Below are 24830 nucleotides of genomic sequence, written 5' to 3' on the forward strand. Positions count from 1 at the left end.
CTACTGAATCAGAAACTCTGGGGACGGGGCCCAGGAAGCTGTGTTTTCACAAGCCCTCCTAGTGATTTTGATGCATGCCCAAGCTTGAGAACTACGGCTATAAAAGATTCATGAACTTTTTTTTTTTTTTGAGACAGTCTCACTCTGTCGCCCAGGCCGGAGTGCAGTGGTGTAATCTTGGCTCACTGCAAGCTCCGCCTCCCGGGTTCATGCCATTCTCCTGCCTCAGCCTCCCTAGTAGCTGGGACTACAAGCACCTGCCACCACGCCCAGCTAATGTTTTGTATTCTTAGTAGAGATGGGGTTTCACCGTGTTAGCCAGGATGGTCTCGATGTCCTGACCTCATGAGCCGCCCGCCTTGGCCTCCCAAAGTGCTGGGATTACAGGCGTGAGCCACCACGCCTGGCTGGAAACAGCTTTTAAAAAGGAAAGGAAAGGGGGACTTAGATTGCTATAGGGTAAAGAACTTAAGAGACATAAAAATAATAGTGAAAAAAAAAAGTACCATGGGGGATTACACCAGCAATATCCTGAAAACTTACTATTATTACTTTTGGAGACAGGGTCTCACTGTGTTGCCCAGGCTGGAGAGCAGTGGTGTGATCTCGGCTCACTGCAACCTCCACCTCCTGGGTTCAAGTGATTCTCCAGCTTCAGCCTCCCAAGTAGCTAGGATTACAGGTGTGCACCACCATGGCTGGCTAATTTTTATATTTTTTCATAGAGATAGGGTTTCTCCATGTTGCCCAGGCTGGTCTTGAACTCCTGAGCTCAAAGCCATCTGCCCGCATTGGCCTCCCAAAGTGCAGGGATTACAGGCATGAGCCACCACACCGGCCCTGAAAAATTATTCTAGCCCAATTTAAAAATAGTTTCAGGGGTTACTGGCACTATGGCAAAAGGAATCATTACATTTATTCAAATTTTTAATTCATAAGGAATTAGCAATTTGATTCTTACAGAAATTGGAAAGAGTCATGAATAATGCATCATTTTTTTCTCATATTTTGAACTTTCTTTTGTTATTTCCTTTTCTTCTTTTTTGCAGACAGGGTCTTTCCCCAGGCCGGTCTCAAACTCTGGGGCTCACTTGATCCTCCTACCTCTGCCTTCCAAAGTGCTGGGACTACTGGCTGAACTTCCTTTTGTTTTGCTTCTTTGACTCTTACTTTCCCTTTGTCTTCAGCTCTCCGAACAAAACCCTGAGCTATTTAGAAGAGTCATCATGAAGAAATGAATAAATACATTAGAAAATGTTACTTACGTTATGTGTATGACAGAAATTAAGAGCTTGAAGTGTTTGCCATAATACACTTTTGATCACTCCATCAGCAACTCTGAGGGAAAAATAAAAAAGGAAATGAAAACTCATAGGATAGAGTTCCAGAAGCAAGGGTTGGGAATAGAAGTGGAGTGGCCAGGGACTGCCGTGTTCAAGGAACATCATGCAGAGGGATTCTAAAAAAAATTTTAGTGAAAATTGGGCTTTACTATCTTTTTATTATAGTTATGTAATTTCCTTTTGTAATTTGAATTTTTTACATCCACAAATGATACATGCTTATGAAGATTCAAAAAATATAGAAAAGTAAAGGAATAAAATGTGTTGGGTCAAATCTTGCTACCCCAAAATAACAGCTATAACTTCTGGTGGCTGTCTCTTCAGGCAACTCTGTTCCTCTCTCTCCCTGTCTCTCTCTGTACTTTTTTTTTTTTTTTTTTTTTTTTTTTTTTGGAGACAGGGTCTGGCTCTGTCACCCAGGCTGGAGTGCAGTGGCATGATCTCAGCTCACTGCAACTTCCTCTTTCTGAGTTCAAGACATTAGATTCTCTTGCCTCAGCCTCCCAAGTAGCTGGGATTACAGGCGCGCACCACCATGCCCAGCTAATTTTTGTATTTTTAGTAGAGATGGAGTTTCGCCATGTTGGCCAGGCTGGTCCTGAACTCCCGATCTCAGATGATCCATCTACCTCACCCTCCTAGAGTGCTGGGATTACCGGTGTGAGCCACTATGCCTAGCCAGTATTTACTTTTTAACTTTAATTTTAAAATAAACACATTTGTACGGTTCAAATTTTAAACATATAAAAGTATATACATGAAGTCTGTCTGACACCTGCCTAGCCACCCATTTATTTTCTTCAATTTCACCCCGACCACTTTGAGAAATGTTTTATGCATAGAGGTACAAATACCAACATGTACACATATATTTTAGTGGCTCCAGAGGAGATCATTATATGGCTGTAGCATAATTTACTTAGTCTCCATTGATGAGCAGTTCAGTTCTGCCAATTTTCATTTCTAGAAACTCTTCAATGAATATCTGTAATCATCCATCTTATGATATTTATGCAATTACCTTCTTAAGATAAGTTCTAGAAGTGGGATTTCTGAGACCAGTGGTAGGCACCCATTACATTTTGATCCTGCAGGGATGAAATTCAGGTAGACCTGAGACTTGGTTTTGCAGGAAAAAAAGGTATACTTGGAAGATGGCTCTTCAATTCATCCAATCCATGATGGTGGTAGAGACTCAAGTTATTTTGTAATAGTTTCTTGTCCCTGGTAAGCAGATAGCCCAAAAGGAGGCCAGGGAGAATAAGGATCTCATAAGAATGGGAGGGTGTAAGCTTCTTGTCCCTGGCAGACTCATCACTCTGTATAGAAAATATTGGGAAGTATCATGGGCAGGTGTATTTTCCACTGGGGATTGGGGGTCTGGGAAACTTACTCTGTTTGCGAGTATTCTACTTTATGTAACCATCTCCATGAATTATAGCATTTACATTCTCTGTAACTTTTCTGTTGGTAGCTTTCCATCACTCACATCACTGTCCCATGATGATGCCTTCACATTTACACACTGTTAAACTACCCTTTCTGAGGAAGGTTATACCCATTTTCACTCCCACCAAACATCTGTGCATCAAAGTCCCTGTCTCCTCATTGTCTTGCCAACATTTGGTTTTGCCAATGTTATGTTTGCCAATCTGTGGTTAAAATAAAAAGATGTCTCATTGTGTTTTTTATTTGCATTTCACTAATTTTTAGTGATTATTATTTTTCACACCCTTATTGGATACTGCATTTCTTCTTTTGTGTAATTCCATTTCATGCGTTTATTGCTTTTTAAATTGGTCTGTTCACTGCTTTCTTACTGATTTACAAAGACTCAATGTATATCACGGTCTGTTATATATGCTGCAAATATTTTTCTCAGTGTTGTTTGTCTTTCAGCCCTGTTGATGGAGATGTGGCTGTTGTCTGTATATTTTTCAAAAATCTGAAACATAAGGGTTTCTTTTACTAAATGTCAACTATAAGAATTTTCTTAATTTAAAAAATCATATTATGTAATACCCCAAACATATCCATTACTCAGATTTAATATTTTATCATGTTTGGATATTTAAATCATATATTTAGATCACTTTTTAAAAACTGAACATGTGCAGATGTAGCTGACTTTACAGAACAGTGGGAAGGCCTAGGCATGACTCAGTTATAACACTAGCTACAAGATACCACCATGTGAGGCTGAAGTACATGCAGAGAAAAGCAAGCGATGTACGTGGTATTTTCCTCAGAGCAGTTTCCTGATCTTGTACCACAATTATGGTGGCATGCCCTTGACATCAGTGGTCCAGTGGCAACGCTTTGACTCCAGTTCTCCTCATTATTAATATTGTGAATGTACCTAATTCTCATGATTAAATCCCTTTCCACTTGAAGTGTCTATTTCCAGCACTGAATTCTGATGTAACTGTATTCTCCCCACTTCACCTAGAGTCAAACCTGAAACAACATTATTTATATTTTTAAAATATGAGGCAGGAAGAATAGTATAGCCACTTTGAGCACTGTGAGACAGGTCGCTTGAATTCAAATCCCAGATATGCTGCTTCCTTCCTACTTTATAATCTTTTTTTTTTTTTGAGACAGAGTCTTGCTCTGTCGCCCAGGCTGGAGTGCAGTGGCCCAATCTCAGCTCACTGCAAGCTCTGCCTCCTGGGTTCACACCATTCTCCTGCCTCAGCCTCCTGAGTAGCTGGGACTACAGGTGTCGGCCACCACACCCAGCTAATTTTTTGTATTTTTAGTAGAGATGGTGTTTTACCGTGTTAGCCAGGATGGTCTCGATCTCCTGACCTCGTGATCCACCCTCGGCCTCCCAAAGTGCTGGGATTACAGGTGTGAGCCACCGCGTCTGGCCTCTACTTTATAATTTTGAACATACGTTATTTAAGTTCTCTGAACCTTCAGTTTTCCTCATGTGTAATAACAGAATAATATCTCATAAGTTTATGGAGTAATCTATCCCCTCAATGTCTGGTTTTAACACCCACATGGGTTCTGAAGATACAGGTCTGAGATCAGATAAGGCCAGTCGATGGGATTGAGACCCCATACAAAGACGGAAGAGGTGCAGAAGAATAGCAAGCGGCCCCGAGGAGAGAAAGAACTGGGAGCGTGGGGAAGACAGTATGAGGCCAGGGTGGCTGACGCTTGAGTGAAGAAGACGGGAAGATTGGCAGAGACCAGTCCATGGAGGGCCTCAGAGATCTACATCTCGATAAGAAATTTGGATTTTATGCTAGATTCAAAACCACTGAAAGAAATCAAGCAAGGAAGTGACATAATATGGAGAATGGATTTCTGGGGGGCAACACACGTAGAGAGAAATTAGGAGGCTAATTCAATAACCCAAGTGAGATTTGGACACTTAGATTATGGTGGCAGCAGTGAGAGGAAGGGAAATGGATTTCCATCCTTGGGAGGAACTAGCAAGGGTGGAGCACATGCTCCTACTGACGTGGGAACAGAACGCTGGTCTGGTCGGGATCTAAGAGCCTACAGGTGCAGGAGAGTAAGTACAGGAATTGGGAAATGAGGTAGGGGCTAGGATTCAGAAACTGCAAAGCCCCAATTATTAGCCTAAATAACATGGAATCAAGAATGAAGTAATTTCATAGGAAAGTAATTTCATAGGATATTAAAGATGCCTTTAACATGAAAGAGGATGTTTAAAGGCATCTCACAGGAAGTGTCACATTCGGTTCAGTTAGCTTCCAAGAAGGCAGATTCCGTCAGGGGCAAAACAACATCCCTGATCGTGCAAAGAGAAGATAGTCATCAAAGAGAACCACAAACCACCACTACAGATCGTGCAAAGAGAAGATAACCATCAAAGAGAATGCACATCCACGCGGTGCTCAGTCCAGAAAGATAGAGTGCTGCAGCACTGTTCAGCCACAGGCAGCATTTTTCAAAGCATCTTGGAGCAAAATGAACCTCTGGTGAAATCAAATGATGCTCAGTGTTTAAATATTATATTTTGGGCGAGTGCAAAACCAAATATTTGATTGGTTCAAAAGTAATTGAGGTTCTTGCCGCTAAAAGTAATACTAAAAGTCGTAATGAAGGCCTTAAAGCAAACATGAGACATCACAGTTCAAGTCTGAATGGGTTAACAAGAAAGGGTGACATGATGGGGGAATTCAGACTGAACTGCTCGGAATATGCTCCTTGAATCACTCAGAGGAAGACCTGATGCTGACATCAGAAGTCACGACCTGGAAGTTTGTTATAAAAACTTAATAGGGGAAGCTTGATTTCATTATTACTACCCAAGATGAATTCAGTCCTTCTCAGTAAATCTTTACTATCCTAGAATAAAATCCAGCCTTGTTACTATGGCCTACCAGGCTGTTAATAACATTTTACTTCCATTTCCCTCCCCAACTTTATCTCCTATCACATCCCCAAAGTCACTCCATCCCAGTCCATTATTTCCTGCTGTTCTCTGAACATGCCAGGCTTATTTTATTATTTATTTATTTATTGAGATGGAGTTTCACTCTTGTTGCCCAGGCTAGAGTGCAATGGCACAATCTCAGCTCACCGCCACCTCTGCCTCGCAGGTTCAAGTGATTCTCCTGTCTCAGCCTTCTGAGTAGCTGGGATTACAGGCATGCACCACCGCACCCAGCTAATTTTGTATTTTTAGTAGAGATGGGGTTTCTCCATGTTGGTCAGGCTGGTCTCGAACTCCTGACCTCAGGTGATCTGCCTGCCTCGGCCTTCCAAAAGTGTTGGGATTACAGGTGTGAGCCACTGTGCCTGGCCCCCTAGGCTTATTTATACCTTCTATCAGGCTGTTAATAACATTTTACTTCTATTTCTACTTCTATTTCTATATTCACTTCTTTTTCTACTTCTATTAACAGTTTATTGTTCCTTCTACTCTCTTTTGGTAATGAGTAATTTTCTGTGTTAACTTGACTAGGTTAAGGGATGCCCAGATAGCTGGTAAAACATTATTTCTGCCAGGTGCAGTGACTTGTGCTTGTAATCCCAGCCCTTTGGGAGGCTGAGGCACGAGGATTGCTTGAGCCCAGGTGTTTGAGACCAGCCTGGGCAACATGGCAAGACCCCATCTCTAATCAGTTTAAAAATTAGCCAGACATAATGGTGAGTGTCTGTGGTCCCAGCTGCTCAGGATGCTCAGGCAAGAGGATTGCTTGAGTTCGGGAGTTGGAAGCTGCAGCGAGCCATGTTCAGGCCACTGCAGAGAGTGAGACAAGTGAATGAGACCTTCTCTCAAAAAACAAAAAAACCCAAAACATCATTTGTGGGTGTGTCTGTGAGGGTGTTTCTGCAAGGGATTCAGATTTGAATCAGTAGACTGAGTAAAGAAGACCCACCCACAATGGTGAAGGTAGGCAGACAGGCATCATCAAACCTGCTGGGGGCCTGGATACAACAAAAAGGTAGAGGAAGGGTTGCTTCTGTCTCCTTGAGCTGGGACATCCGTCTTCTCCTGCCCTTGGACGTGGAAGCTCCTGGTTCTCAGGCCTTTGGACTTAGAAGCCTTCTGTCCTCTTGGGCCTTAGGACTTGGCCTGAATTAGACCATCGGCTTTCCTGGTTCTCTGGCTTGCAGATGGCAGATTGTGGAACTTTTCTCCCTCCATAATCACACGAGTCAATACCCATAATAAATCTGTTATCAATACCTCTACGTATCGTATTGGTTTTGTTTCTCTGAAGAACCTTGACTAATACACCTCCTGGGCATTCTCTAACTTCACGTTGTGCTTCATTTTTCTTCAAAGACTCATAACTCTTCTTTATTGCTGGACTACATCAGAATGTAAATTGCACAAGGCAAGGACTTTCTCTTGCCCATTATTACAGTCCCAGCACCTAGAACAGGACCTGGTACCTAATAGGAGCTCAATTAATCTTGTTTCTCTGGCACTCCCAGAAATGTTATAAACTAAAACCTTGCGACAAATGTCTTTCTCTTTAAACTAGCTGGAGTGAATTCTGTTGTTGAATCCTGACCAATTCTCTGGCACTCCCAGAAATTTTATAAACTAAAACCTTGAGACAAATGTCTTTCTCTGTAAACTAGCTAGAGTGAATTCTGTTGTTGAGTCCTGACCAATTCAAGACATGGTACCAGAAGTGGATGTGGGAAACAATCCAAGGCTGTGAGAATCTAGGATTGGGTATCTGATGTAATGGGGTCTGAAGGGCAGCATCTAATTACCATTAATGGCGGGGATGCTGGCAGATGGCCACCCAGTAATGAAACAGGTATATATATATATATATATATATATATATATATATATATATATATATTTTTTTTTTTTTTTTGAGACAGAGTCTCACTCTGTCACTCAGGCTGGAGTGCAGTGGCGTGATCTTGGCTCACTGCAACCTCCGCATCCTGGGTTCAAGCAATTCTCCTGCCTCAGCCACCTGAGTAGGTGGGACTATAGGTGCCTGCCACCACACCTGGCTAATTTTTTGTATTTTAGTAGAAACAGGATTTCACTCTGTTGCCCAGAGTGGTCTTGAACTCCTGACCTCAAGCAATCTGCCTGCCTCGGCCTCCCAGAGTGCTAGGATTACAGGTATGAGCCACTGTGCTTGGCCTGAAAAGGGAATTTAAATAGTCACCTGTGGCCATCTAGAATAAAATGCTTATTCAAGGCAAGGCTTTGGTGAACTAAGTGTGATAGAACAATATGGGGAATATAGGTAATAACAGATATGTGAGGTGGTCTGGCTGCTTCTAATTTCACTGGAGAAATTAAAGAAAAAAAGCACAGGTTCAGAGCTTTAATATCTTGGTTCACGGCACAGTTAGGACATCAGGCATTCTGATATTTACCCTAAAAGAACCCCTTACTTCTTGTTTCTGTAGGACCCACTTTACAGATCCACTGGGACTATCATGAGATTGTTAAAAACTGACACAGACAATAACCCTGCAGGGAACAAGACTGAATTTATGTGAGGGTAATTAGTTTCTCAGTTAATGAGATGAGGAGGAGAAATTGTCCAGGAATTGGAATGTGACACTTGAAAGTATTCATGTAACTAAGAGCACCCTAAGTTCCTCCCAAATTTTTCTTCTTATAGGAAGTAGCCCCCAAACTTGTACAATGAGGCTGCTTCTGCTTTGCTACAGACTCTCAGATCTCACCTGAGGCAGGTGCCTTGTGTGGGGATGTCCACTCTCTTCAAGCCTCCTCTCCCCACCTCCCCTCAGGGTCTCCAAACCTTAACTAAAGTCAGATCTCAGCATGACTCAGGGGCCTATAACAAAGTGAAACAGAGGAAGAGGAGATTTACATAGTGAAAAGAACTACAAAATTTTGCTGATTTATAACGGGGAATGTATGAAGAAATGGATTTCACGGGTGTTGGACCAGAGGGGAAGAAATATGACTTTAGATTGGGCTGATTATAACAATATGGGCACAACTTATTCGAGATTCTGTTTTTGTTTTTGTTTTTGTTTTTTTCCTTTTTTCTGAGACGGAGTTTTGCTCTGTCACCTAGGTTGGAGTGAAGTGGCATGGTTTCGGCTCACTGCAACCTCTGCCTCCCAGGTTCAAGCAATTCTCCTGTCTCAGCCTCCCGAGTAGCTGGGATTACAGGTGCCTGCCACCATGCCTGGCTAATTTTTTTGTATTTTTAGTAGAGACAGGGTTCCACCATGTTGGCCAGGATGATCTCAAACTCCTGACCTCAAGTGATCCGTCTCCCTCAGCCTCCCAAAGTGCTGGGATTACAGGTGTGAATCACCACACCTGGCTCCAGATTCTGATTTCAGCAGACCACCTGGGGCATACAGGAATGATTCTAGTTAGTTGCTGAACTGGTTGACTGAGCCTGGACTAAATGGTTGCCTATGCCAAAGGAAGTTAAGACGCCAGAAATTCATTAATAAAATGAGGGAGAAGGAACTCAGAGACTGGAGGAGACAGAAACGTTGAAGAGAATTTATCATAGACAACATGCTCATCGAGTACCCAACTATGTCTCCCCATAGCATTTAATGGTAATGCTAATCTATGCTTTTCTCCAAATCTGCAGCATTGCTTTCAGTTTTCTATTTTGGTAAAAAGCAACGTGCCAGACACTTCTACTAGGCTCTTCCACCATAACAGCCTTCATTCCTTAGATCAGAGAGCCACCTCACTTCTCTTCCTTTTGTTAGTGTATTTATTTCAGCAACTCACTTAGGAAATGGGAAAATATTCACCAGGATGGATCTGTGGACCCACTGGGGCAACCATGAAATGGATTTGAGTCAAAATTCATTTGCCACCTGACTGTCATTAAGCTCCCCATTCCCCCAAAACTGGTGAACCACAGTGGTTTTCAAGGTCACTGGTCACTGGCTTTACTTTACGGAATCTCGCTCTTGTCGTTCAGGCTGGAGTGCAGTGGTGCAATCTCAGCTCACTGCAACCTCCACCTCCTGGGTTCAAACAATTCTCCCGTCTCAGCCTCCCGAGTAGCTGGGACTACAGGGGCCCACTACCATGCCCAGCTAATTTTTGTATTTTCATACAGATGGGGTTTCACCATGTTGGTCAGGCTGCTCTTGAACTCCTGACCCCAGGTGATCCACCCGCCTCAGCCTCCCAAAGTGCTGGGATTACAGATGTGAGCCACCGTGCCCAGCCAATAATGTATTTCTTAATACTCCTGATTCAATGTCATCCTTCCACCAAGCCACACCCATAACCTTATGGTAAATTTCTATGCTCAATTAACTGATAAAGAAATTCAAGTTTAATTTACCAATGTACATCACGTGTTGTCACCAGTCAGAAATGGACAGCTACAGTTTTATAAACCCATTTGGTAGTTGTAACACTATAATAATCTATAATTGTTCCCTTGTAATCTGATTCTTCATCAGACTTTAAACTTCTGTGTTTTTTTTTGGATGGAGTTTTGTTCTTGTTGCCCAGGCTGGAGTGCAATGACGTGACCTCGGCTCACTGCAAGCTCTGCCTCCCAGGTTCAAGCGATTCTCCTGCCTCAGCCTCCCAAGTAGCTGGGATTATAGGCACCCACCACCACACCTGGCTAATTTTTGTATTTTTAGTAGAGACGGGGTTTCACCATGTTGGTCAGGCTGGTCTAGAACTCCAGACCTCAGATGATTCACCTGCCTCGGCCTCCCAAAGTGCTAGGATTACACGTGTGAGCCACTGCACCAGCCAGATTTTAAACTTCTTGATGGCAGGATTATTCTATCATGTGTAGTGCAATAGCAGTTTAGGGAAATCCTCCCTGTTGACAGGAGTGATACTTCCTATCACTATCGCATTTAACTTACTATTGGGCTTTGTAGAAAGAAAAATGAATCTTAGAGAATGAGAATAGATTATCACTTTAATCAGATGATGCCAATTGTAGCCGCTCTTATACATACAGTTTCTCTACTGGAGCAAATCCAACACAGCCTCACTACTTTGGATGCATCTATTGATGTAACAAATGCTTTTTTCTCTATCCAGTAAGTAGAGCAGCTTTCATCTGGCAGGAGAAGCAGTACACTTTCACCACCTTACTTCACTGTGACAAAAACTCCCTTTTTCTTTTTCTTTTCTTTTTTTTTTCGATGGAGTCTCGCTCTGTTGCCCAGGCTGAAGTGCAGTGGCGCAATCTTGGCTCACTGCAACCTCCACCTCCCATATTGAAGCGATTCTCCTACCTCAGCCTCCTGAGTAGTTGGGACTATAGGGACTATAAGGGCACACCACCACGCCTGCCTCATTTTTTGGTATTTTTAGTAGAGATGTAGTTTTACCATGTTGGCCAGGCTGCTCTTGAACTCCTGACTTCAAATGATCTGCCTGCCTTGGCCTCCCAAAGTGCTGAAATTACAGGTGTGAGCCATTGTGCCCAGCCCAACTCTTTTTTTTTTTTTTTTTGAGACAGAGTTCCAGTCTGTTGCCCAGGCTGGAGTGCAGTGGTGCAATATCGGCTTACTGCAATCTCTGCCTCCTGGGTTCAAGCGATTCTCCTGCCTCAGCCTCCTAAGTAGTTGGGACTACAGGTGCGTACCACCACACCTGGCTAATTTTGTATTTTTAGTAGAGATGGGGGTTTCACCATGTTGGCCAGGCTGGTCTTGAACTCCTGACCTCAGGTGATCTGCCCTCCTTGGCCTCCCAAAGTGCTGGGATTACAGGCATGAGCCACTGTGCCTGGCCCAATTCTTCTTTATGCTATAATTTAGTCGTTGGGTCCCTTCATTATCTCACCATTCCATGGCTCAATCCACATTCACTACATAGATGATCTTTTTTTTTTTTTTTTTTTTTGAGACGGAGTCTCTCTCTGTCGCCCAGTCTGGAGTGCAGTGGTGCGATCTCGGCTCACTGCAAGCTCCACCTCCCGGGTTCACGTCATTCTCCTGCCTCAGCCTCCCGAGTAGCTGGGACTACAGGCACCCGCCACCAAGCCCGGCTAATTTTTTTGTGTTTTTTAGTAGATACAGGGTTTCACCGTGTTAGCCAGGATGCTCTCGATCTCCTGACCTCGTGATCTGCCCATCTTGGCTTCCCAAAGTGCTGGGATTACAGGCTTGAGCCACCGCACCCAGCCACATTGATCTTATGCCCACACATCAGTTATTTCTCCTACACGTTTCCCTCAATAAACAATAGTCCAATAGGCTTGGTATGTATACTAGCTGGTTGTTTATCTCTGTTTGGTATTCACTGGACTTAGGCCTTTACAAATACTTTCTTGCCTATTATTTAAGTAGATTTTAGGAAAGGAGTACAAGTAGATGAATGCTTTAAATTAATCATTGTTATCTAGAAGTACCCAGCATTTCATAAAAGAGTAGCATATTCTAGATTGTTCCTATTTGCATTACTACATGTATAATAGATTGAAGTCTCAGGGCTGACCCAAAGCACTACTGAACACTAGCAGTGCTAAGCACATTTGTAAAACTTAAAAGTGCAAAGCGGGATGGTTCAGAGGTCCTTGGCACTGCAAAACATATTCAACAGAGGAGTTGCTTGAACATGCCTTGCTCTTTCTTGTGTCTGTGCATTCTTCCAGGGGTGTCCATCTGGCCAACTCCTCTTCCTTTTCAAAACTCAAATGCTGCCTTCTCTGCAGAATCTCTCTCACTTCCCGGGGTCAACAGATGTTGGAGTTGCTTCTCTTGTGCATCCCTTGCATCAGCATTAACCCAATCAACGTAAGCATTTGTAGTTGTTACTTTCAATATCTGTCTCTTCATTACATTTTAAGCTTCTTGAGGGCAGGATTGTGCCATTATAACTGTATCTTCTGCACCAGTGTAAAATGCTCCATGAAATACTTTTTGAGCAAAAGAATGCTAGGCACGAGGAAGCCATTAAGATCAATGAGACATGAAGTATGCCCTCAAAAAACTTATACTCTAGTGAGAGAGAGTTTGCACATAAAAACATATACAGTAGTAAGTACCAAGTACCATAACAGGGATGAAAATAAAATTCCATAGGGATTCAAAGGAAGGAAGCAATTCCATCCAGATGAAGGAAACTTAGAGATGTTACAAATATCTAGGATTTCACATTTTAAAGATTATGATAGGCCAGGTGCAGGGGCTCACGCCTGTAATCCCAGCCCTTTAGAAGGCCGAGGCAGGTGGATCACCTGAGGTCAGGAGTTCGAGACCAGCCTGACCAACATGGCGAAACCCTATCTCTACTAAAAATACAAAAATTAGCCGGGTGTGGTAGCGGGTCCCTGTAGTCCCAGCTATTTGGGAGGCTGGGGTGGGAGGGCTGCTTGAGCCCAGGAGGTAGAGGCTGCAGTGAGCCGAGATTGCCCCACTGCACTCCAGCCTGGCGACAGTGTGAGACTGTGTCTCAAAATAAATAAATAAAGATTATGATAAAGACAGTGAAGGTGAAAAAGGCTAGAACCTTCTAGATTAAAATGAGAAGAACATGAGCTAAGTCTACAGACAGGAAAGCTTAGGATACAAGTAGGGAAGAGAAAGATGTTCAGTTCAATCAAACTGGTGTATGCATTGAATGTTTTATAACAGTCTCAGGGCCTTGAACAATACATGAAGTAAGCATAAATTTCTAACTTCATGAAAATGTATGTTAATTTATAAATTAATTTATAGACTGGCTGAACATATCAGTCTTCTAAGTCAACATAAAACATCCTATTTAGTGCAGAATAAAATTGATCTATGAATTAATATACCATTTTAATTGTCTTTATATTTTTATTTTAAAAGTAATATATATATGCATTCACAGAATGTTGAGAAAACTCTAATTTTTAATTATACTTAACATTCTAGTATGTTATCTCATTTTTTCATATATCATCCCAGGAACATTTCCTCAGAACATGAACTATTGTTCTGAAGCATGCTCTCTAATGGACTGGCTGCATATTATACTATTGTATGGATGGATATACTAAAATGCCTGTAATCAATTCTTTACTATTGGAAAATTAGGGGAGTCCAATATTTTTGTTATAAATAATGAAGTATTGAATATTCATATGCATAACTTTTTGCCCTGATCTGATTATTTTCTTACTATAAATTTCTCTAAATCGAATCTCTTGATCAAAGGATGAAAAGAGTTAAATTTTTTTCATACATATTGCCAAATTGCCCTCCTAATGGCACTCTCCCCAGCCATGAATGAGGAGGTCTGATTCCCTGACTGTTGATAAGACCAAGTATAATACATTTTGAAAAATCTTTGCCAAATGTAATAGATGAGAAATGGTACCTTGCTAAAAAGTTTTGAATTTCCTTGATTAATAGGGAAGGATAAGCATGTTTTCTTAGGTGTACTGGTCATTTCCTTCTCTCTCTCTCTCTCTCTTTTTTTTGTTTTTTGAAGACTTCTGTCTTCAGTGACATGGGGTCTTACTCTGTTACCCAGGTTAGAATGCAGTGGCATGATCTCCGCTCACTGCAGCCTCCACTTCTTGAGCTCAAGTGATCTTCCCACCTCAGCCTCCCAACTAGCTGGGACGAGAGGCTAGGTTAATTTTTGTAGTTTTTGTGGAGATGGGTTTCGCCATGTTGGCCAGGCTGGTCTTGAACTCCCGAGCTCAACTGATCCACCTGCCTCAGTCTCCCAAAGGGTTGGGATTACAGGCATGAGCCACTGCACCCAGCCTCCTTCTCTTTTTCAATGATGTGCTTTCCACATTCACTGGAAGGTAAGGTGAGGCTCCTTTTCTGCGTGTGCTTTGTTCAATGCTGCAGCCTTAGCACTGGCTGGGTGCAGTCCACATTTATGAAGGTTTTTTTTTTGAATGAATATATTTATTAATTGGATGTCAACCTTTTAAAAAATGTTATTTGTAAAATCTGCATAGGTAGATATCAAATTTATCAACTCTGGCAAATAGTTTACCCAATATCTCATTTCTTTTTTAGTTTCATTTATGGTACTTTTTTGTCAAAGGGAGTCTCTCAAACTACTGTGATTTAATATTTGACAGTTAAAAGTCTCTTTTTTCTCAATTTAGTCTTTTTCAAGTTTCAAAAGAAACCTTTTGGTATTCTGATTAGAATTTTGTTTAATAAATAAACTGTAGAGGCAATATTTTTATAATCATGAATATTTCCATCTAGAAACATATGTTCATTTAAATAAAATCCTTATGTACCTCAGTTTTGTAGCTGTCTTCATGTAGAGTCAGAACAACTCTTTATCTTTATTCCTAAACTTTTGTTGTTATTAATATTTGAATGGGATCCTTCTCCACTAGCTTTTTTTTTTTTTTTTTTGAGACAGAGTCTCACTCTGTCATCCAGGTGGGAGTGCAGCAATGTGATCTCAGCTCACTGCAACCTCTGCCTCCTGGGTTCAAGCAATCTTCATACCTCAGCCTCCCAACTAGCTGGTACTTCAGGCGCCCGCCACCACACCTAGGTAAGTTTTATATTTTTAGTAGAGACAGGGGTTCACCGTGTTGGCCAGGCTGGTCTCAAACTTGTGAGTTCAAATGATCCACCTGCCTCGGCCTCCCAAAGTGCTGGGATTACAGGCATGAGACACTGCACCCAGCCATTCTCTGTTAGATTTTCTGAAGTGCTGTTTGACACAAAGGCTGTTAGTTTTTGCATGTGGAATTTGTAGTGTTATAGGGGTCACTGTACTGAATTCTATTGGTTTTAATAACTCTTTAGGTGGTTCTCTTAGAGTTTGTAGATTAGTAATATCTTGCAAATAATGACAATTTTATTTCATTTCCAAAAGCTATGTTTTATTTGCTTTTCTTATTACATTACATTGGCTAGAGTTCTCAGAACAACGTTACATTATAGTGGTGACAGCTGACATCCTTGTCTTGTTTCCTCATTTTAATGAAAGTTCTTTTAGTTTTACCATTGAGTATAAAATTGGCAGTTGATTTGAAGAGAGGTGTGTGTGCCAATACTTTGGGAAGCAGAGGCAGGTGGATCATGAGGTCAGGAGTTCAAGACCAGCCTGGCCAAGATGGTGAAACCCCATCTCTAGTAAAAATACAAAAATTAGCCAGGTGTGGTGGCAGGCGCCTGTAATCCCAGCTACTCAGGAGGCTGAGGCAGAGAATTGCTTGAACCCAGGAGGTGGAGTTTGCAGTGAGCTGAGATTGTGCCACTGCACTCTAGTCTGGGCAACAGAGTGAGATTCCATCTCAAAAAAAAAAAAAAAAAGAAAAGAAAAGAAAAAAGAAACTATTCTTTTAACCCTAGATGCAAGGGATTTTTAAAAAATCATCAGGAAAGGATGTTGAATTTATCAACATTTCAAACTTTCAAATTTATCAATTATATGTATTTTTTATCCTTTAACTTGTTAGTGAATTACATGAATAGGTTTCCTAGTATCAAACCATGGTTCATTCTTTGAATTCAGATAATCCAATATGCAATTCAGCCTCAAATTCATTTTTATTTTATATCTGCAGTAGGTTTTTCTTCCTAATTATAACTCCTATAGGTAAATCATTGTTTGCCTTTTGAAGACATCCTAACTGAGACTGGACGGGGTAGCCAGATGCATTTTGGTAGAGAGGGGAATTGTGGCTGGGATTTGAAATCTGCCATGGTTAATTCCACAGAAAATGAAACTGAGAACTGGCTGTACGGAATTTCAGTTTCCAGATTACTTACCCATTTGGGTTTCTTTCCAGCTCGTTTAAAAGTGTATGATCACAGTATTCAAAAACTAAATGCATTTTCCTTTTTCTCCTGAACACCTCGATGAGGTTCACAAGATTTGGATGTTTTAATTGCTGTGAAAGAATTGAAATGCAAAGTTAAGTGATCTGCTACTAGTAAAAGCGTCTCCCCAGACCCCTTAAAGAAACTTAAAGTTGGAAGAAATTTAAGATTCATCCAATGTACCTATAATAAGTGGTAACAAAACTGCTTGAATCTCTCTGGTGATAGCAAGTAAAGTATGTAACTTAAAATACTGCACTAAAACAAAAAACACTTTATGTATTTTATGGAAATTCTATATATTCAAGTCATAAAATAACCTGAGTAGAAAATTGAGGAAATGAAATTATTGAGTAAGGACTATAAAAATCATCAATACCACTCAGCTTACATATTGCCATGGATTTTATGGATTTAAATCCAGTCTGGATTCTAGTGTTGGCTCCCAGTAATACTAGATCTTAACCATCAAATTGGAACAAACTTTCTCTTCTAGAAGTCCCCACAATTAGTCGGTGTTTTAAATTTACTTATTATATTTTCAGCATTGTTCTTTGATTCTGTTGTTCTCTCTTATGCATAGATATTTTGTGTGTTAAATTCTATTCCCAAACTGAAGCATTTTATAACACAGCCTCTGTTTAATATTGTAAACCTAAGGGAAAATGCTGATTAGGTAGGATAGACTATCACTACAGCGATTATACAATTTTATTCTCCAAACTAGGGTAATGGGTAGAAGCTAGGACCATCCTAGGCAAACCAGCACATATGGTCACTCTGCCTGTAACTAGGGTGACCACATAATTTAGCATACACACCAGGACACTTTTTTTTTTCTTCGCTCTATCGCCCAGGCTGAAGTGCAGTGGTGTCATCTCAGCTCACTGCAACCTCTGCCTCCTGGGTCCAAGTGATGCTCATGCCTCGGCCTTCGCAGTAGCTGGGACTACAGGTGCGTGCTACCACGCCTGGCTAATTTTCGTATTTTTAGTAGAGACGGGGTTTCACCGTGTTGGACAGGCTGGTCTAAAACTCCTGACCTCAAGTGATCCATCTGCCTCGGCTTTCCAAAGTGCTGGGATTACAGGTGTGAGTCACTGGGCCTGGCCACACCAGGACACTTTGGAAAGGAGATGTGAACCAGGCAGGACACTGGGACAAAAACTATAAAGCAGAACTGTCTTGGGCAAATTAGGATACGTGATCACTCTTATTCTTAACCCATCTTTCCTGTTGTTTTCCCAGTGTAGTAGACAAATCAGCTTTCCACACTGTCTACCATTTACCCAGAAAGATATATAGAGAGAACACAGCATTTTGCATATAGTAGAAGCTCAACGAATAGCAGGCCCAGTAGAAAGTTTTAGGTACAGAGACTTACGATGCATGCCTTTACCTCAGTATCTATTAACATAAGCATGGCTTGACCAAAACAAATGTCACTCTAAAACTGTGTGCCTGCTGCTCAACAGCATGGGAAAAGAGAATCCACTATACATTAAAAATATGCCCAGGCTGAGTGAGGCAGGACGATTGCGTGAGCCTAGGAGTTCGAGATCAGCCTAAGCAACATACTGAGACCCCATCTCTCTAAGGGAAAAAAAAAGAAAAGCTCAAAGCACCAAACCAATTTGTTTTCTATATGCTCCACTGCCTAAAGCAGCAGAAAGGCAAAGAGTGGAGGAGACTAGGTCATCTAAAAAGCCAGTGGCTTCGTGCTGCTGCAAAACCACAGCATGGAAGCAAAGCAGGGTCTCTACTAGGGGAGTAAAAGATTACAGATGGTACAGCTTGATGCAATGTCCAGGTTAAACCTGGGCCAATCTCCTGTCTTTGGGTAGGTCAGCAATTTATATCTCCTTTGCAAATGAAGTTAACCTAGCCCAGAAAAACAGTAACTTGCCTAAAGAAAAACAGGTAGTAAGGAGAGAGAGGCAAACACAATTTAAATAACAGGACTATGTGAGAAAAGTAAGGTCGATGGATCACAGAAGGAGCTGTTCAGGGCATACACGGACACAACATACCAAAAGCAGAAGGATGGACATTCTGACATTCTGAGGGCCTTCATCAGAGACCAAGCTGAGTCGTAATCAGGCTACTTTTTACCTTACAGCCTCATTCTCAAGTTGGGGCACTTGTAATGCAGAAGGTACCACCTGAGCATTAACTTGATCTGAAGACTTGGGAGGGAGAGGCTGACAGGTAAAAGCATTATTTTTATTAGAAAGCCACACTGCCTGGTTCAGACCCGCCCTGCAGCTTAGCTCAGTGAGGGTGCCAGAGCTGGCGAGCTGACCAGCGCGCCCTCTGCTGGCTGACAGGTAATAGTGAACTTTTTTTTTTTTTTTTAATCATGATGGATATGTTCCTGAATACTCTAAGTATCAAGTTGTATTTCAAACAAAACCCTAGTATGTATTAGTTGAGGAAACCTGTGGGAAATCATATTTGAAAATGAGAGATAATATGATAATTATTAGTGATAATTATTATCCCCCCCTTACAAACTGAATTTCTGGGGATTTTCTAAAAACAGACGACATGTCAAAAATGAAGGTTGCCTGTATGTCCTTGAAATCACAGGGTCTTGTTACATAATGTGTAGCCCACAAACCAGCAGCTTCCGCACTCAGAAATGCAGAATCTCGGGCCCACCCCAGACCTCCCAACTCAGAATCTGCATTTCAACAAGGTCCCCGGGGACTCCAACGCATATTAACATTTGAGAAGTGCTGCCCCAGACCTCCGTTTCCTCTGTGGAAAATACAGGTGGTGGATAAGAAGCATTTCTAAGGTCGCTTATAGTTCTAAAAGTGTAAGATTTTTAGCGTAAAAAAAAATTTACATTGAGAACTTAGGAATCTTACATGTCAAATCTTATCAGAGGGAAAACAATTATAACAAAAACCTTGATGTAAAAAATGTATACGTCACTGGGGGTGATATTCAGTATGTCTAATAACCTGGGGTGCAGTGCAGGCAGGAACCAATGAATGTCAATGCCTACCAGGGCATTGGTGCGGTCCTGTGGGACTGACTCTCTGTGCCAGGAGGTGCTCTTTCAGTTGCTGGTTGGTAGGGGAAGTATTTGGAGGGACATCCAGAGGAGGGCCGAGGTTGGGGGCAAGTGTAAACACTGGGGTGAGTGGACTTAGGATATTTACTAACAAGAATAAAAGTTCTTTTCAATATAACAATCTGTAGCTACATTCATACACATCAGACAAAATCAGAGTGGCCAAAGTCCAAAGTGATAACCAATTTATTACCCAAAAGTGCTGATACAAAGGAATTTAAGTCCAATGGGGAAAAATAACTTTAAAATTCTTTGTAATTTTAGCATGCATATTTCACTCAATACCATGATATTTTACATATATATAAAGTTAACTTACCTTCAACATACGTATTTCTCTTAGTGCTATTTTCTTAACAACAGGATCATCTTCAGATTCCACAAATTTTTTAATAGCTACTACTTGTCCAGAGGTTTTGTTTCTGCATTTGAATACAACCCCATAAGACCCTTCTCCAATCTTAGCTAATTTTTCATACTTCTCCATTATAGCGGAAGTGACTTAAATTAGTGCTGTTATCGATTGACTTGCAGTACAAAGTTACACCTGGAAAATAAGGTAGACTTGCCTTAATCAAGCTATAAAAGACAATGTTCTCACAGTTTATTTACAACAAATTTGCCCAGATGCCAAAGGTTTATTTTCATCAATTAATTGGAAATCCACTTAAAAATATTTGGATATTATTTTCTTAGTTTAGTCCTCTGCAGTTCTTCCACCTATCAAAAGATTTCATATGCTATTTCTGACAATTGTTCTATGTTGACCTCAGTTGAATTAAAAGAATTTGTGGAAAAGAAACTTATCCCATCTATTGTTTTCATTATCCTCAAATAAATAACCGAAATATGATGCTGTAAAATCCAGCTGAAGGAACATTTCATACTCTGGAATATGCTGTTTATCTTTTCTCTTCCAACCCAAGTGCATACACAATGACTAGGAGGAGTTGTGTAAGAAGATATGGTACAAAAAGTGCTATACTTCCACCTGGTGGAGAGAAGAGCGAGCGTGGACCATTGAACAAAGCAGCCTTTAAAAACAAAGCAGCCTTTAAAAACAGTGATTCACACCCCGAAATCCCAAAACTTTGGGAGGCCGAGGTGGGCGGATCACCTGAGGTCGGGAGTTTGAGACCAGCCTGACCAACATGGAGAAATCCCATCTCTACAAAGAATACAAAATTAGCCAGGTGTGGTGACGCATGCCTGCAATCCCAGCTACTCAGGAGGCCCTTGAACCCAGCTGAGATAGTGCAGATGCAGTAATTGCACTCCAGCCTGGGCAACAACTGTCTCAAAAAGTCAAAACAATAACAAAATCCTTTCAGGGCACTTATTGCTCCTAGCTTTTATTTTCATGGAAGAACAGATTCTTAAGTTCTTAGCCCCAAAAGAAAATAATAAGCACGGCCGGGCGCGGTGGCTCACGCCTGTAATCCCAACACTTTGGGAGGCCGAGGCGGGCGGATCACGAGGTCAGGAGATCGAGACCATCCTGGCTAACACGGTGAAACCCCGTCTCTACTAAAAATACAAAAAACTAGCCGGGCGTGGTGGCGGCGCCTGTAGTCCCAGCTACTCGGGAGGCTGAGGCAGGAGAATGGCATGAACCCGGGAGGCGGAGCTTGCAGTGAGCTGAGATCGCGCCACTGTACTCCAGCCTGGGCGGCAGAGTGAGACTCCGTCTCAAAAAAAAAAAAAAAAAAAAAAAAAAAAAAGAAAATAATAAGCACACAAAAAGCATTCATTCTTCATGAATTCTTTCACATCTATAGTGATTTCTATGGAAATACTGGGTTTTTCGGTTTTGTGTCATCCATTCGTGAATGAATGCTTTGGTGACCGAAGTAAATGTTAAATGATGACTAAGGTCAACATATTTAAATAAATCATTTTAAGAATTAAAAATAGAAAAATTCTAATTAGTCTCAAAAACCCCACCCCACTTTATCCAGCAGAATCTTGTTAATATAACCCAATAACAATTACAATAATAATGGCACTTAACATTGTTCTATGCAAATTACGTAGAATCTGCACAAATATTCTATGAAGTAAGTGTTATTTTTATCCAATTATATAGATGAGAAAAGACATAGTGAAGGCAATACAGAATTAGAACCCAGGCAGTGAGATCTCAAATAACACAATTTTAATCACTGCATTACACAGCCTCTCAGTTAAGTGCAAAAGGATGCATAATTCAGCCAGGCGTGGTGCTTCATGCTTGTAATCCCAGCACTTTGGGAGGCCGAGGCAGGTGGATCACCTGAGGTCAGGAGTTCGAGACCAGCCTAGCCAACATGGTGAAACCCTGTCTCTACTAAGAATACCAAAAAATTACCCAGGTGTGGTGGCACCGGCCTCCAATCCCAGCTACTTGGGAGGCTGAGGCAGGAGAATCACTTGAACCCGGGAGGTGGAGGTTGTAGTGAGCTGAGATCGCACCACTGCACTCCAGCCTGTGCGACAGAGCAAGACTTCGTCTCAAAAACAAAAACAAAAACAAACAAACAAACAAAAAGAATGTATAATTCAAAGAACCACTTTATCCAGGTCTTGGTATTAACAAAATGTCAAGTGAAAGAGTTGACTACTTGTCAATTTCTCTTGTTTCAAATGACTACACATTTTTTAAAACTTCTCTAATAATATTGTCTTTTCCATCTACAGATTATCTCAATGGTGAAAGAAATCATCTACTTCCACTTGCCACCATAAAAATATACAATGCAGAAAAATGTTTACCTGGATAAAATGACTACTGACATACTATTTTTTACAGTGCTGCTTTTTTTTTGGGAGGGGGGATGAATTTGGTTTTCTCTGTTATTAAAGAAAGAAAATTCAAGCATACACACTCAAGTAACACATGGAAAATCCATCACAGATTATGTTCTGAAAACCCTATTAGTTATACTGTATTTTTACCTAGGTATTATTATTTTAAGGATAGTTAGATGTGAGCATGCATACATTTGCATAGTAATAGATGGCTGGAAAGAGAGTAGGAGAAACTGGGAATTTGCTTTAGAAAGTTATTAGCATCTGGCTGGGAGCATTGGCTCATGCCTGTAATCCCAACACTTTTGGAAGCCAAGGCGGGAGGTCACCTGAGCCCAGGAGTTTGAGGTTACAGTGAGCTATGATTGTACCATTTTACTACTTCCTGGGTGACAGAGTGAGACCCTGTCTCTAAAATAAAATGCGATAAAGTTATTGGTATAAAACTTTATAGATTTGTTAATTTAACCTACTTGATAAGTACTACAGTTATTGGGGGAAACTATAAATATGACAAAAAGCTTAATAATGAAGTTTTAATTTATGCATTATTTTCTTATTTCCCTCTAGGTAGTTGATTTGATCTATTGATTTATGTTTTTACTTTTTTCTCAACAGATTCAGTAACGACTATTCCTCAGACTAATATTTAGATCTCGTAATTACATCAACCAAACTGCTAAATACAATAAAATAAAGCTCCAGAAAATAGTACCTCACCTAATAACCTCTCAATATTTCTGTTTTCAAAAGCCCTACTATATGTTCATGGAAAATGAGTCTGAGTATGCAAGCTGGAATTAGACCGATTCCTGTAAATTCCTTTCTGGAATTTACAGCTCTAATTCCAGTTTACCAGGATTATAACAGAGTTTCTGGAGGCAGTAATTTCTATTCTCTTATTTGAGATCCAGACCAACTATCCAACTGCTTGATGAACACCTCTACATGAATGGACAGAATCATCTAAAAATTGGAACATTCTAAACAAAGGCCTTCTCTTCTTTCTTATCCTCTGTCCATACCCAATGTTCACAAACGTGCTCCACATTATGCCTAAATGGCTTGTCAAGGTACACATGGTGGGGGACTTTGAGGTAGCCAAGGACAGTGACTGCTGCCTAAACCTAATCTCTTCATATATCTTCCACAAAGCAATACAAATCAACCAGGACAAATAAAACCACATAAATACAATGCCTTCAATATAACAAGAAGACAGAGGACTCTACAAACTTAGGCAGAAAAGTAAAGCCTAGCCGGGCGTGGTGGCTCACGCCTGTAATCCCAGCACTTTGGGAGGCTGAGGCGGGTGGATCACGAGGTCAGGGAATCAAGACCATCCTGGCTAACACGATGAAACTCCATCTCTACTAAAATTACAAAAAATTAGCCAGGCATGGTGGCATGTGCCTGTAGTCCCAGCTACTCCGAAGGCTGAGACAAGAGAATTGCTTGAACCCAGGAGGTGGAGGTTGCAGTGAGCTGAGATCGTGCCACTGCACTCCAGCCTGAGTGACAGAGCGAGACTCCATCTCAAAAAAAAGAAAAGAAAAGCCCCTAAATTCTGGAGGGGTTATCGCGTGAGCTCCCACTATAAACCTTGGCAGAAGGCAAAGATATGAGACGGATGAGATCTAAAAAGCTGTAAGAAAGAAGAGTAAAAGAAGGGCCTAAGAAAACTAAGAAAGACTAAGAAAGATCACCTCCTTCCCAAAGAGAAAACACATCACAAGTGTAAAAATACCCCAAGAGTGTCCTGGTAGGTCAGAGCACTCACTACAAGTAAGGGGTGTAAAAGGACATGGGTATCAAGGTGGCACTAGTCAGTGTGGCACCATTTTTGGGGAATAAAAGGACAAGAGGGAAGGGAAAGACACCTGTTGGAGACTGGACAGTGAAGGGAAAAAGAAGCAAGAGGGATAAATTTGGCATCTTGCAAGACAAAAGAGAATTCTGAATTGAAGGACATGCGAATCCTCCCATCACCACTAAGATGGGGAAAAAGTGTCATCAGTGAAAGAAACTGCACTTTACTATGGTGACAGAAAAGACTCTCTTGGCCTAGGATGATAGTCAGTTACTAACAGCCAAAACTTGCCCGAGAAATGAAACAGGGGAAAGCCATCCCTGTACAAGCTATTATTGGAAGAAAAAAAAAATGAGAACCCAAAATTTTCAGTTAATGAAAATCATTTACAAAAAAACACACACAAAATCTAACCATGAAGCAAAAGAAAACCAACACAAACACTCTAAACTGATTTAAATATCCTCTCACTATTTGGAGATATGAAAAAGCCACTCTGAAGCAGAAATTCAAATAGTAAAATCACAAGTGGACGAAAATTATTTAAGAATATATATATTTTATTTTTACTTTTTTCCTTTTTTTTTTTTTTTTTTTGAGACAGAGTCTCGCTCTGTTGCCC

The 24830-nt window shown here is 41.1% G+C and overlaps 1 protein-coding gene across 5 annotated transcripts in view; it reads right to left on the reverse strand.

Annotated features, from left to right (window-relative positions):
* LOC105464892 (cyclin dependent kinase like 4) overlaps window positions 1-24830 on the reverse strand; it is a 78319-nt gene that overhangs the window by 37993 nt on the left and 15496 nt on the right. For 4 of the 5 annotated variants that reach the window (XM_011713013.3, XM_011713014.3, XM_024787720.2 and 1 more), the window contains exons 2-4: window positions 19931-20158; window positions 16479-16600; window positions 1266-1338 (exon numbers count right to left, since the gene is read on the reverse strand). In XM_011713013.3, the coding sequence (XP_011711315.2) occupies window positions 1266-1338; window positions 16479-16600; window positions 19931-20098 (363 nt within the window). In that variant the 5' untranslated portion in view covers window positions 20099-20158. Of the gene's footprint in view, window positions 1-1265; window positions 1339-16478; window positions 16601-18559; window positions 18731-19930; window positions 20159-24830 lie in introns of those variants that run through there. The other variant, XM_011713015.3, reaches the window with a different exon arrangement.

The sequence above is a fragment of the Macaca nemestrina genome, chromosome 13 (assembly GCF_043159975.1).
Source record: "Macaca nemestrina isolate mMacNem1 chromosome 13, mMacNem.hap1, whole genome shotgun sequence".
NCBI classification, from domain to species: Eukaryota; Metazoa; Chordata; class Mammalia; order Primates; family Cercopithecidae; genus Macaca; species Macaca nemestrina.